The 13,727-nt window shown below is 35.5% G+C and overlaps 2 protein-coding genes and 1 long non-coding RNA gene across 3 annotated transcripts; 2 read left to right on the top strand and 1 right to left on the bottom strand.

Annotated features, from left to right (window-relative positions):
• Nucleotides 1-5,242: 5,242 nt before the first annotated feature.
• Nucleotides 5,243-10,505, top strand: LOC105279829. Its single transcript, XR_894020.2, has 2 exons — nucleotides 5,243-5,327; nucleotides 10,344-10,505. It is a non-coding gene; the product is annotated as an uncharacterized LOC105279829 (long non-coding RNA).
• Nucleotides 5,312-10,061, top strand: LOC105279822 (sodium-coupled monocarboxylate transporter 1). Its single transcript, XM_011339873.2, has 13 exons — nucleotides 5,312-5,582; nucleotides 6,462-6,621; nucleotides 6,684-6,749; nucleotides 6,910-7,029; nucleotides 7,353-7,507; nucleotides 7,666-7,806; nucleotides 7,876-7,984; nucleotides 8,248-8,357; nucleotides 8,642-8,825; nucleotides 8,919-9,005; nucleotides 9,326-9,507; nucleotides 9,604-9,790; nucleotides 9,909-10,061. Exons 1-13 carry the CDS (start codon nucleotides 5,389-5,391, stop codon nucleotides 9,972-9,974), a joined length of 1,761 nt encoding a protein of 586 aa, XP_011338175.1. The 5' UTR covers nucleotides 5,312-5,388; the 3' UTR covers nucleotides 9,975-10,061.
• Nucleotides 10,506-10,540: 35 nt separating the features above from the next.
• LOC113562396 (CCR4-NOT transcription complex subunit 9-like) lies at nucleotides 10,541-12,191 on the bottom strand. Its single transcript, XM_026971819.1, has 3 exons — nucleotides 11,865-12,191; nucleotides 11,341-11,735; nucleotides 10,541-11,248 (listed from the first exon to the last, which is right to left on the bottom strand). The coding sequence occupies exons 1-3, from the start codon at nucleotides 12,189-12,191 to the stop codon at nucleotides 11,047-11,049; spliced, it is 924 nt and encodes a 307-aa protein (XP_026827620.1). The 3' UTR covers nucleotides 10,541-11,046.
• Between the last annotated feature and the right edge of the window lie 1,536 nt (nucleotides 12,192-13,727).

The raw sequence follows: 13,727 nt of genomic DNA, 5'->3' as shown, positions 1-13,727 counted from the left end.
TGTTTTTAATACTAAGTACTTAATAAATATCTTAAGAGAATTGCATCCTTATCAGCCATTCCGTCCATGAAAGGCCTTTCGAGCAAACGTACGCGTGCAAGGCAGCGCACTTTGCATAGGTCAGTGACGTTGCACGCGAGGACGAAGGGAAATCGATAATAATTTTATCGCGAGCCGACGAGCCAACGCTCAAGCTATATTATATTCTAACGTTGTTCAATCGTGGCAATGTATTTTAAATGTATTTTACAATTCTGATGGGTTTATTGTATCTATATCCGCAACAATAAATTTTATTTAACTATTATTGTACTGACAAAAACAAAAAATTGTTTATTAGACTGGTTTTTAGCTCAAAAAAATGTCTGTTGAAAATAATCTTCTGTAAAATACAATTTGCTCAAAACTGACGCGCTCAAGCATTGCTCCATGAGAAATGCTCTATTTTCATCGATTGGGAGGAAGTGCTCGATTCATGCTCAAATCAAATGGATGTGAACATACAGAGAAATTGCTCAAAATTATTATAATTGTTCTCGTACTTTTTTCAGGAAATTATAATTAAAAATTTGGATAAAAATAATTCTTCAATTGAAAGATTTGTGTTTATATCAATTACAAGAAATGTTTCGCCTTCGCGTTGCAGCAAATGCTGGCCTTAGATTTAATCATCTGCACACCACACTTCATACTTAGCGATTAGGGAATTAACAATAACACACTACGATGCACTTCTCACTTCACTTTTTGATCCTCTACGAAAGTGGATCAACGTCTTCCAGAAATGAAGATATTATGTTTGCCCAATGTGGTAGCTCCTAGCTTTAAGTTTGCGAGTCGAAATATAAATATAGAATTTAATCTATTTTTATCTAGATTTTTATTTTCTTCGTTGATGCGATTAAGTTATATGAAAAACATTGTTCGCTTCAGTGTTCGTTCATATAACAGTATTTGACAGAAAAATTTTAAATTATAGTAAATAGTGCTTTTATATTTGCAACTCTTAACTTAACGAAACTCTTAACTTTTCCTTAATTTTTTCTGTTATATTTAAGTAAGTTGTATATATCTAATTTTATATTAACTTAATTATTTTAAATAATAATTGTAGCGGCTTTATTGTATCTTATTTTAGTAATTTAAAGATATTGCGAGTAATATATTGACGGCATTATTTTATCGATAATGATCAACGTATGATACTTTAATACTCGATTTTTCAGTTTCAGAGAATATTGTAAAAATATAATTTTTGATTACCATAATTTTAATAATGTAAAAAGCGATTTTTGGCACATGATGGTATTTTAGAAAGTACTACTATATAAGAATGTATTAGGATATTTCTAAAAATAGAATAGAAATGGAATATGTACGCGGCTTTCCTTTAAACTGAATCTGATAATTCGCACTGATTATATTACTGTACTTATTGTTGTATATTATTCTATGAATATTCATGCGACTTGCATTGTGCCTTTTCTGATGATATCTAAGGCAATCGTAATTGCAATAAGAAATATTAGCACGGTGTGCCTTTTGGCGGATTTTTCCGATGTTAAAATATATCCATAATATAGAAATGTATTCGAGTAATATAATTGTAATGCAGAAATGACATCCCATATACACATACGCAAAACACACACACATTTTTTAATTACATTCGCTTATTTAAATAAATTGCAGAAATGAGAAAAGTGCAAATCTAATTTAAAACGTGCCAAACAAGATATTTCTCATTACGTAATAAATATATTTATAAAACATTCTATATATTATAATTATCTTTCTTTTAACATATTTTACGTGTTATCAACTTTTAGATATATAATATTTTACAAATTGCAAGCTAACATAATATTTAACTTTTAATTAAATTAAACAGAAGTTGACGGATCGTTTTATTAAATTGAAAATAAATTTGCACAATTTGTGTATGTATAATTATGGTGTCATTTTCTGCAAAAATGTTTTTATAAACGTCAAGATACAGTTTAGATATTGATTTAATTTATTACAATAGGTTTATCCACTACAATGATGTTGGTTTATCCACTACAATGCATCACATTGCATAAATAAAATACTTCCACGTGACTTGATTTTAGTTGCGAACATAAGGCGGTTGAGAGATTGTAAAAATTAGTTGATATGATAATTTCATAAAATTTGTAAACACTATGATATATTTGTAAAATATTTGTATGCTACCGTTAGATGCAGAATTTTACTTGTCATTACTATTATCAATTGTTAAGAAAAGTTGACGCGATATATGTATTCTACATTGTACATTTTTTCGTGATATATTCGTTACCGAGATATATTTCTATATTCTGAACATATGTCAAATATTTTATAATTGTCGTTATCATTATGTCACTCTAAAAAGATAGAGTAAACGTTGTATTTTATTATATTGTACTGATTTATGGATGCTACGACTTTTACATTAATTGGAGCGTTCAGCATTATTTGATTCGAAGAAGATCAAATAAATCTTTTGCCGAACAGCAGAGATTTTTTTGTAAATAAATATATTGATATATCAATGAAAGAGAAACTGTAAAATAAAATTTATTTCTTTGTCATATAGACTTTACCATTTGAATCCTTTTTGAATAGCTAAAATGATTTTCTGAAAATATACCGAATAAAAGCTGATCATACATCAAATGTTTTAATGGTAGATCAAGCGACGCGGTAGCGTCGCGACGCCAAGTACGTAAAAAAACAAGGTTCCGAGCAATAAGTATCACTGCATAGACGTCGAAAGTTGCTAACTTCATTGCATAAACGTCGAGCGCTACCGTATAGCTTATCCGGAATTTCATGCCAAATTCATGTCAAACAAGCTTTTGATTACAATATCTCAAGAACTAAAGCCTTATTTAAAAATTTAACGGCACTTTTATAATATAATATGGATGCAAGCTTTCGATTGCGACCAATTCGAATAAGATTAGTGCAGTCTATCCTGAGATATTGTAACTGAATGTTAGAATTGTGACGTTTCGTTTTCCTCCTTTTCCGAAATCGAGGTTCAGACTCACGTACGTATGCTCGCACATACACATGCAAAGCGATTTTGTCACTCAAGGTGCGTTCACAGATGCACGATTTAATTAAATATTAATTAAAACTGATTTTAATACATGGAAAATATTTTATTTTACGATTAAGATATAAATCGCAAAAACTATTATATAAAAAATTAAAAATTACTTGTTTCAAATGAAATCATCGTGATAGCGTCGCAATGATAAGGAAATAATTATTCTAATTTTGAAATATAAATTATGACAATTTAAGATAAAGTTGAAACATTTTATACTCATAGAATGAAACCGAGAAAGAAAGAGAGAGGGAGAGAGAGAAAATTTTAAATTGTCACAATTTATATTTGACAATTAGAAGTATTAAGAAGATTTGCACGATTAGATAAATCTTTAATATCCAACATTTTTATGTTTGATAAGATCTCACAGCAGAAATAAAATATGTTATTGTGGCAATACAAAACTACATAAAACCATTTAAAATTAATGAAATGTAAAAACTTTTTACAAAAAGTAATGAGATCCTTTTAAAAAACCTTACAAAGGTAAAAAAATATGCCAAGTACATAAAAAAGCAAAACTAAATATGATGAAATCCATAGTTAACTAGCCAAGTACCTAGAAGCAATTCAGTTTGAGGATTTGTAATTTGAAATAATACTTGGCGTGCCCGGGTCGCATTAAAACGTACGTCCTACCTATAATTTGTGTAAACTCTATGTGCAAATTATTTGTATTGAGTGAGTAATGAAAAGGAATATTTATAATCACTCCGCTAATGTGCAAAACTGTAAACGTATTTGTTTTAATATCACTAAATACAAAGATTTACGAGTCATTAGTGAAAATACTCAAGGCAGTACAAATTTAGAAGAATGCATGTCCAATGCGACCAGGGCACGCCAAGTATTATTTCAAATTACAAATCCTCAAACTGAATTACTTCTAGGTACTTGGCTAGTTAACTATGGACTTCATCATATTTAGTTTTGCTTGTTTATGTAATTGGCGTATTTGTTTACCTTAGTAAGGGTTTTTAGAGGGATTTTATCATCCTTCTAAAATTTCATTTTTTGAGAAGTATAAATTTTGAGAAAATGAATTCTTCAATGTACACATTGTCATTTGCTTATGCTCTGTCTACACTGGAAGATGATCCTATTTGTGGCTCATCCGAAGACAGTCGAAAATCATATATTGCAGTTGGTTGATCATCCTCCAGTATAGACAAGGCATCGGATGAGCTACAAATAGGATCATCCTCCAGTGTAGACAGAGCATAACGTTTGTAAAAATCGTTTATGAGAACTTGCTTTTGTCATCGTTACTTTATCATAATGCAGAAGAGTTTTAGTTAGAAAATTGAGAAACGAATAATTTAATACGGATTAAAATGCGGATAAGATGGAGACAAAAGCGATCTACGCAAAGTCCATTGGCCGTTTTACTGGCATAAAGTACCATCACGGAAGGCGGCGGCCGAGGGCGATGTGGAGCAGTGGCGGCGGAGAATCCGCAATTATTCAATCGTGACTCGTGTGGAGTCGCGTTTATAACGCATCGCTCTTTCACCGTCACAGACGTTTCGTAGAACGCACAGAAGTGGCACATCCATAATCTCGTTGCTTCATCAACGTGCAATCTCGAAATCTCAGTTCCGCGCGAGATCAGAAAGATCGGAGCGATTGATTAACGTGCGTTAATCTCATAGAAACAGATTCGACATCAATCAGCTATCGCCTGTCATACCTCTTCAGTCAATTTTTCGTGAATCTTTTAAAAAAAATTTGACAAGTCTGGAGTTTTTAGTGACACATGATTCTCTGACTTTACAAAGCATGAACAAATTTATATTAGTGCAACAGTGATCGCGATTTTTTGCGTATTTAATAAAATTGTAATAATTTAAAAAATTTCGACAAATTTAAAAAATAGTTTGTTGAATTTTTTGGTGTGCTGTTTACAGTTAAATATTTTATACGCTTCAGCGGTTTTGCACTTTTCTTTTTTTCTAAAAATCTTTAAAATAATAAATGCTAAATGTGAGTTTAACACTTGCCGAACTTCCGTAGGATGTGGAAGAATTCACACGCGACGAGAGATAATTGTGACCTTCTGTGTCAATTCGTGGATTTTTATAAATCTAGACTCAGTACATGTTAAAATTATAGAAAAATATTGAATATTAAATATTCCATATTTCTCTTGAACTGTGTTCTCTTCGATAATGTCTGCAGTGAAATCGAAATATAAAATTAACTAGTTGTGAAAATCAGATTGAAATTTTTGAGTGTTGTGTGTGATAAAACAAACTTAAGAAGCGATGGATACGACGGAAAATCGACGGTCGTTTGACTTGGTGGATTCGATCGTTTTTATTGGGTTGTTGGGCATCTCTGCTCTCGTAGGCGTCTATCAGTGTTATGCATCCAGAAAGAAGGTGGATGCGGTGGGAGAGTATCTCGTAGGCGGTCAAAAGATGTCTATATTCCCAATAAGCATGTCATTGATAGCAAGGTAAAAATTTAATTTTTTCAAAGTGTTCAGTTCAACCTTTGAACATTATAGTTTTGAATAAAATGCGTAATAAAAGATATTTGATTTATTTTCTGAGATATTAATATAATGTTTTCTTTCTATTATAAAATATAGGATATAAAAATAACTTTATTAATTGACCTAAAGCTTATAATTTAATAAAAACTTTATTAAAATTATATATATGCTTTAATAAAAAAATATAGATCAGTAGAAGAACTGTTCTATTGACCGGAAATGTATAGGGCATGTTAGGTGACGTTTGCTTCAATTGGCTGTCAAGGCTGTCAAGGCTCTCTTCTAGTTAAAGTTGTAATTATTAATAGCTACATGTCCACGTGTCAAGCTAACCCGGATAAGAAAATTCATTCTAAAAGCACCCCATCTTAGTCGCTGTTAATGTTTTATTGGCGGCTATTGCTATGCTGCTTAATTTTCTTTCGAATTCAGGCATACGTTGCTGTGTGCCGATTACATTTTCAATTAACAATTCCGAACATATAAAAGAATCTTTAATTATATATTTATAATACATCATATAAAAATCATAATTTTATTAGAAGCACAAGTTATTATATACAGGATTAATGTAACATACAGCCAAAATTTAATTTATATATATAAGAATAATATTACATTAATTGTTCCTGAATATTTATTTCGTATTTTTCTGAACTTTTATCTTGCAAATTAAACTTGTATATAATTATTCATTTGAATAATAGTATAAAAGTCGGTACCTGATAATGCATCAATTTGCTATCTAAAAATTAGTGAGGAATAGCGTCATTTAAATTTGCATTGTGCAAATGTCACACAATTACGAGCCACTTTAAGAGCAGCGTCTTAAAATTGCAGCTACGTGTCGGGCATAGCGATGCTGGGATTGCCGGCCGAAATGTACGTTTACGGCACGCAATTATGGAGCATCGTGATCGCAGATACTTGCGTGTCTATAACAATGGCGATCGTGTATCTGCCGGTTTTTTATGGACTTCAAATTACGTCTTCTTACGAGGTATACATGATTGAATTTTTTTACTGACAAATCATGACCATCAATAATTTTTGTTCTCATAGTACTTGGAGCTCAGATTCAATCGAGTAGTCAGGCTCATGGGATCCTTTATCTTCATCCTCAAGATGGTGAGCTTATGGATGCAATTATTCGCTTCTTTAGAATGTACCGGAAATTTTTTGTTAGATGATATTATTCCTATTACGATTGAAAATTCACGAATATGTTGAAGTTGGTAATTGTAGATTTCTCGAGCAATTTAACGCGTCTAATCATATGCATTTGCAGCTGCTTTATATACCGCTAGTGATATATGTGCCGGCGCTAGCCTTCAATCAAGCAACAGGAGTGGACCTTTACATGATCGCGCTAATAGTCTGTGCCGTGTGCATTTTCTACACAACATTGGTAAAAATATTAATTGTAAATCCGAATATAGATTTGATCTTCGATAGAAATCGATACATCTGAACTTTGATGAATGCAGCAATCGCATTTGACTCGGAGTTTGATATTAAACAATTCATGTGTACAATTGACAAAATATTACAGAAGAAAATAAAATTATATTTTTTATACTAAATAAACAAAATATTCTTAATCTACAGTAGAGATTAACGCTAGAATGTTTCGAAGGAAATAACATTTTGTTCTGCATTATAACAATTTAAAATTTAGCATAATTAGCATAACAACACAATAAAACACAATAAAATGATTTTTTATTTTAGGGAGGTTTGAAAGCCGTCGTCTGGACAGACACTATTCAGACGGCGATGATGTTTGGCGCCGTTATCACCGTTGCTGTACTCGGCACCGCCAGAGTCGGCGGCGTAGCGGAAGTCTGGAAAAGAAATCTCGATACTGGAAGAATTGAATTCTTCAAGTACGAAGAAATTTCTCTTGTAACTCTTTAAGAAGTCTTTTATTATATCAGTTTACTCTATTTACCAATTTTATTAATTTTTTATTTTGTAATATATTGTACAATATAATGTACAAGATACAGTACAATAAATGTTAATATACTTTTCTTTTAATCAGCATGGATCCGGATCCCACGATAAGGCACACTTTCTGGACCGTGGTGGTCGGCAATTATTTAAACTGGTTGGCCACGTGCTCGGTGAACCAAGCGATGGTGCAGAGATGCTTGGCAATGCCGAACTTGAAGAAGTCTAATGTGTGAGTCCAAGAAATACTTGAAGATGCACGACGGCGCGCCTCACTTATTTAATCCCGTTTTGCATCTAGGGCGATTATGATAATGGCCGTAGGCATAATCAGCATTGTCTCATTATGTTGCTACACGGGAATCGTTATCTTCGCGGCCTTCTACGATTGTGATCCGGTTACGACGAAGGTAAAATGATTTTGGCATAAAATTAGTTCGTGAAACAGAAATCTTGAAATCTTACTGTTGCTGATTAAAGGTTCTACATGTCCACATAATTTTTATTACTTGGAATCTTGTTTTAAAAAGTCTCTAATTGTAATTAATTAATTTCGAGTAAGACATCACAACAATAATACATGTTCAATTTTTTATTACTGTGGACTCATAATATGATTCTGTTACATTAAATATTCTGGCAAAAATATTAATACATATAGATTGCGTTTTAGCAAATACGAAAGCCCGATCAGCTGTTACCTTACTTCGTGATGGAATTGTCACATGCGATACCAGGCTTACCAGGATTATTCGTTTCTGGTGTATTCAGCGCAGCATTGAGGTATTTACGAAACAAATTTAGAAATTTACAAATAATAATTATATATAATAATTTTATAAATTATTCCAACTTGATCCCGCTTTATTTGTCGATTTTGCGAATTTTTTCGCTGATTTTATGCCGTTTATAGCACTCACTGATTCCAAAATAAAAGTAGTCAGACCAAGTATCAGCAAGAGTGATGATTGAGATAAAATTTAAAAAGGTCTCACTTTTGCTGATGCTTTGTACATCCTGTTATCTCATTTTGCGATTATGTAATACACTCGCTCGTTGACCCTTAGCACAATGTCAACTGGATTGAATTCTATGTCGGGTGTAATTTATGAAGACATGATTAAGCCGTGTCTCCGTAAACCGATATCCAACGTAGGCGCGAGTCGTATAATGAAAGCCACAGTCGTGATAATAGGAGCTATTTGCGTGGGTCTCGTCTTCATGGTGGAAAAACTGAGCGGTCTAATTCAGGTAAGACGTGTGCCAGCGCGTGATTTAGAAACGTTAGTTTTACAACTCCTGACTAAATTGCCATCATCAAGAACGCATTGATCCTCTTTTCAGGCTGGTAAGAGCCTATCAGGAATAACGGCCGGACCGTTACTTGGAATGTTTACGTTGGGCATGCTGTTCCCAATGGCCAATTCAACGGTAAGAATGTGATGATAGAAGAATCAATAGAAATATATATATTGTAAGTTTCCAACTTTATTCCGTCAAAAAAACGTAGTTCCACACTTTCTACCACTTACATCTAGACAATACCTAAATTATTAACAGTTTGTCTTTAAGATATGTTTATTTACACGGGATTTGGATTTTGAGTCTTAATGTAATATCAGTCAGGATGTTCCCTCAGAGCGACAGCAATTTCAACGAGAGACGAATAAAATCTGCCATTAAAATGAAATCGATCTTGAGAAACCCTGTCTACCAAGCGACTTATGTCTTTATCATCTCGCTCCGAACAGGGAGCGCTTATCGGTGCGCTGGTTAGTCTGAACTTGGTCGCTTGGATCTCGTTCGGCACCCAGGCGGCTATCTCCACAGGCTCGATCTACTTCCCAGTGAAACCGGTATCGGTGGAGGGCTGTTCCGAATCGCTGAAGAGCACCGCCGGGAACCTCACGACGATCGTCGAGACCGTTGTCAGGTACATTCGTCGATCACTTTCGCATATGCGTAAAACCGCGCAACGGTTCTCCCGGTATTCGGTTCGTAACTCTAAGTCAACTTTAATTTTTTTCAGAGAGCAACCCTTCTTTCTGTACAGAATGTCATATCTCTGGTATACGTGGGTAGGTTTCCTAACTACAATCTTGGTTGGCTTATTAGTATCGTGGTTCACGGGCCCGTCTAAGTACAATCGCACGGACAAAAGGCTATTCACACCGGTTATACATGGTTTCCTAAGCTCAAGTGATTCACAGAAATTGGTACATATATATATATATATATATATATATATATATATATATATATATATATATAGCTCTCGCAATTCTCCATCGAAACGTCACGCCAATGTGATCCTGACTTTTGTCTTTATTACAGAATGACGCTGAACTCGGGAGAATGGCGGGCATGAATGATACGACACAAACTTCCGCAAAATGTTAACGAACGTGTTTTTCTTTCCTTCAATGTTAACTTGAACTGGGCAAAATGTATGCATTCGTATTGCGTCACATACAAGTCAATTCCGCATTCGACTAGTCCTTATATATACCATAACATCGCGCAAACTGCAGTTCGCAATATCGCCAGACAAAGGAAACGATGTTGCTTTTACATTGTAAAACGGCTTAATCGTTTAATCGCCACAGTGCACAGTCATCGGTCAATCACAATGTAACCCCTGGTCCACAACCTTGCTTTAAGCTTGCTTTAAACTTTAAACCGTAAGAAAATGACCAAACACAGTCGATTATTCTCTACATATTCTTCTGTGATTGGTTAATTTTCTTACGGCTTAAAGCTTAAAGTAAGGTTGTGGACCAGGGATAAGGAGATAAGACTAAGACACACGCACTTACACATAAATTAATTAATCTTACGCGAACTATACAAACCTAGGCAGTGATACAGAGTTGCGGTTAATTGCACCTATTGCCTACTCAATGAAATAAAGTTTAGCCCGATGGTAACGTACAAATCGAATGAATGAATAGTACTGGTTCATACAATTCATATACAACAAGATTGATTTATCTTTCTCGACCGACAGTCACATTTATAAATCTTACATATAATTTTTATACATAACATATGCATATACGTCACAGTTTTACCACATTTATGTAACGTTTTAATCTCGTACAAAACACTTTTGATTTGTATAACCGTCCTTGTTGTCAACGCTGCTGTCACTATTACTAGCGCATAATCCTACAATTCAATGGGAATTCGTTGAAATCGTAATCAGTAAATTTCACTGCAGCCGTCTATACACTATTTACAATCTATCATGTACTATCGTTACGTACTTGAGTTTGCCAGTCCAGTAGCATACACTTATTACTAGTTCTCACAGCACAATTTTCAACCACAAACGGTGTGCACATGGACATGACCGTTAATTATCGCGCGCGCTCAAAGGGATTTAGCATGATTTATGTAGAGGCGCGTTCAGAATCTGTTGTGAGATTAAACCTAAGTTCACAAATTCCGGTGGTATCTTCAACTGACAAGTTCAGGAGGTGAGTGGAGACATCCCGATCGTTCGGGGATCCTGCTGGCCCGGTTGAGTCGGAGGACCTGGTTGCGGACCGTTCTCTAGATTCTTCAGAAGCTGATTCAACCAAAGTTTGGTCGAAGCATCGTCTTGCAGGCACGTTGCGAACGTGCTGTCCCTCAGTTGATCCGGTAAACACTGTCTTAGGGCAAGAAGTGCCCTGCAAGATCAATATCATCTGCTGAGTCCTCTCTGACATGACATGTAAGATGACATCAAGCACGTTTCATTTTATATTATCATTATACTTACCTAGGGTTATCAGAAAGTCTTAAATAGCACCTAATGACATGTTTAAGTAACCTCCCTGATGGATCCTTAGCAAGGGATAATACCATTTTTCCCAGAATCATAGCTACGTGGCTAAATCTATCGTATGTCTGACAGATGTAAGACAGTCCACTGTCATCTAACAGTATCTTCTGTAAGATAAATGTAGCCACTGTTTTGCTTAGTTCAGAACCGCTTTCCATGATCCTAAGACACAATGGAATAATCTCAGTAGTAAGCAGGAAAGTTATCACTTCCTGTTCATCCGTTTTTACTAAAGCACCAATTACTCCAAGACTTGTCAGTCTTAAATACTCGAACGGTCTTGTCTTGCTTACAGTGTGCAGAAACGGATACAAGAACAAGGGTACATGAGCCTGAAATCATGAGCAAATGCATATATGTAACATAAACCTGTATCAGGATACTCGCATGCGATCCATCCAGTGGATAGCTGCGTAGCTGTTCAGCGAGCCTAGAGCCTAGGTCGCAGCGCGAGGGTGTACCTGTAAAAATGCTGATCTCGTTTCTGGATGGCTGGCGACACACTGCAAGAGCGCCAGAGCATTGCACACCCGGTTACTCTGATAAGCTGTCAGAGTTGCTGGATTGATCGCCGGGTAGATGGTGATGATCTCCTGGAGTAGAGAAGCGGCCGTACCGAACGAATGCCACAGCAACGGCGCCAAGTCGGGTACCACTTCGCGCTTCTTACTCAGCTCGAGCAGAGCGTTCTCCCGCGTCTCCGGATTCGACAATTCGACTATCCACGCGTAGACCTTCTCGCGGTCCACGGTGGGCTGCAGAGCAGCGGGGCTTTGCTGTGAGCTCATCGCACTCGTCTCTTACTTTAATAACCGACACCAATAGGTGATAGCACTCGCAACGAGCAGGGAAGAGATATGTGCCTGGCCGTACACAACCTAACCTCTTATATACTTCTACGTACTCGACTCCGCCGGTATGCACCTCGCGTCCGCTACCGTATACCGTATTCGTGAACGTCTGCACCGTCTCACACGTTTTCACGCCAATTATTTATTCGTCGCACTTGATAAGTAACAATTAATTCACATCACGATGTCTGCGACACACAATATCTCGATAAAGCTAAGACTGGTCAAGATGAATAAGATCGAGTAACCGCAAGGGGTCAGACGGTCAGACCTGCGACGATTCGATAGTATCGATAGACTGCCCGCCTTCGAGAATCGTAGCGCTACTTGTCGATTCGAATTGCAGGCAGGTAGAGAACGTTCCGCGACGGTTTCGAATCGTTTCTGTGCTTCTCGCGCCAGTTAAATTCCGGCTGAAATTCGCGTTTCGCACGGCAAAGACCATTGTGAGAGTTTTCCGCATCCTGTCGGGCGTTGCTCACGCATTAAATATCGCGTGCAACCGTCGTCATGTCCCGATATTTACTCCTGCTACTTCTCGATCCCGGCGATCCGCCTCCGCACGTGCACTCTGAATCCTTTCACGCAATTCGCGCATATACGGCAAGTGCAGAAGTCAAAAACCATTGCCAGGTACGCTCTTTTTGTGTATCGTTGTCTTATAATTAGCTATCTCACGTGCAATTATACTTTTATAAAGTATCAGGCAAATTCAGTATCTGGTATGCGGTGTCATGAATTATATGCATCCACTTGTTGGACGCACGGCAGTTTATGCATTGCGACGGCCATTGCAACATTTCGATGTGATTTCGTTAATGGCCAAATTATTAACCTATTTACAGTACTGAATTACTCTCTTACTGCTATTAACGATGCTTGACACAAACGAATATACTCATGTATTAAACGTAAGCAAAATGATATAATCGATGTTTTATAATTTGAGATACGACTAATGTGTGTGTGCATATGCGTGAGCGCGTAGATGTATACATTTGTGTGGGAAAGTCGTTGTGTGCGCGCGCGCGTTTATACATACATACATACATGTGTGATTATAAAGAAAAAGAAGAGTTTAAAAGCTTAATTACTAAGCGTTAATAAATATGCATTCCTTTGTATGAAATAAACATATGTAAAAGGTTAAAACTTTTGCAAATAGCAGATATAGTAACGTTATCACTGTTTTTAATTATCGTAATTGCTTTTACTTTTTCGTTCGTTTAGTCTCGCTAAAAAGAGCATTTTAAAACGGAAAAGCAAATTGTATCATTGCATGAGATATATTCACTTTGTTACTAATTTAATTAACACTCTTGTTTATTGTTATATAACATTGATGCAAATAATATTCATTTACCTGTATTTTGTCAACAGAACAAGCTAATTATCGAAGTGTAAAATGATCCTTAGCTACATTAATTTAACCGATTTGTAAAACAGTTTTGTAATGTAAAACATTTTCGCTTT

Source organism: Ooceraea biroi, chromosome 8, assembly GCF_003672135.1.
Source record: "Ooceraea biroi isolate clonal line C1 chromosome 8, Obir_v5.4, whole genome shotgun sequence".
Taxonomy (NCBI): domain Eukaryota; kingdom Metazoa; phylum Arthropoda; class Insecta; order Hymenoptera; family Formicidae; genus Ooceraea; species Ooceraea biroi.
Note: the sequence above shows the minus strand (reverse complement) of the source record. Positions and strands in the feature narration are given on the sequence as shown.

Excerpts from the sequence above, each read along its gene's own strand:
- LOC105279822 (XM_011339873.2), top strand. The coding sequence starts at position 5,389 with ATGGATACGACGGAAAATCGACGGTCGTTTGACTTGGTGGATTCGATC. Across the intron at positions 6,622-6,683 it reads AAATTACGTCTTCTTACGAG|TACTTGGAGCTCAGATTCAA; the intron begins GTATACATGATT and ends TTGTTCTCATAG. Across the intron at positions 9,791-9,908 it reads CAAGTGATTCACAGAAATTG|AATGACGCTGAACTCGGGAG; the intron begins GTACATATATAT and ends TCTTTATTACAG.
- LOC113562396 (XM_026971819.1), bottom strand. The coding sequence starts at position 12,191 with ATGAGCTCACAGCAAAGCCCCGCTGCTCTGCAGCCCACCGTGGACCGC. Across the intron at positions 11,736-11,864 it reads CGAGATCAGCATTTTTACAG|GCTCATGTACCCTTGTTCTT; the intron begins GTACACCCTCGC and ends TCATGATTTCAG. Across the intron at positions 11,249-11,340 it reads AGACTTTCTGATAACCCTAG|GGCACTTCTTGCCCTAAGAC; the intron begins GTAAGTATAATG and ends TTGATCTTGCAG.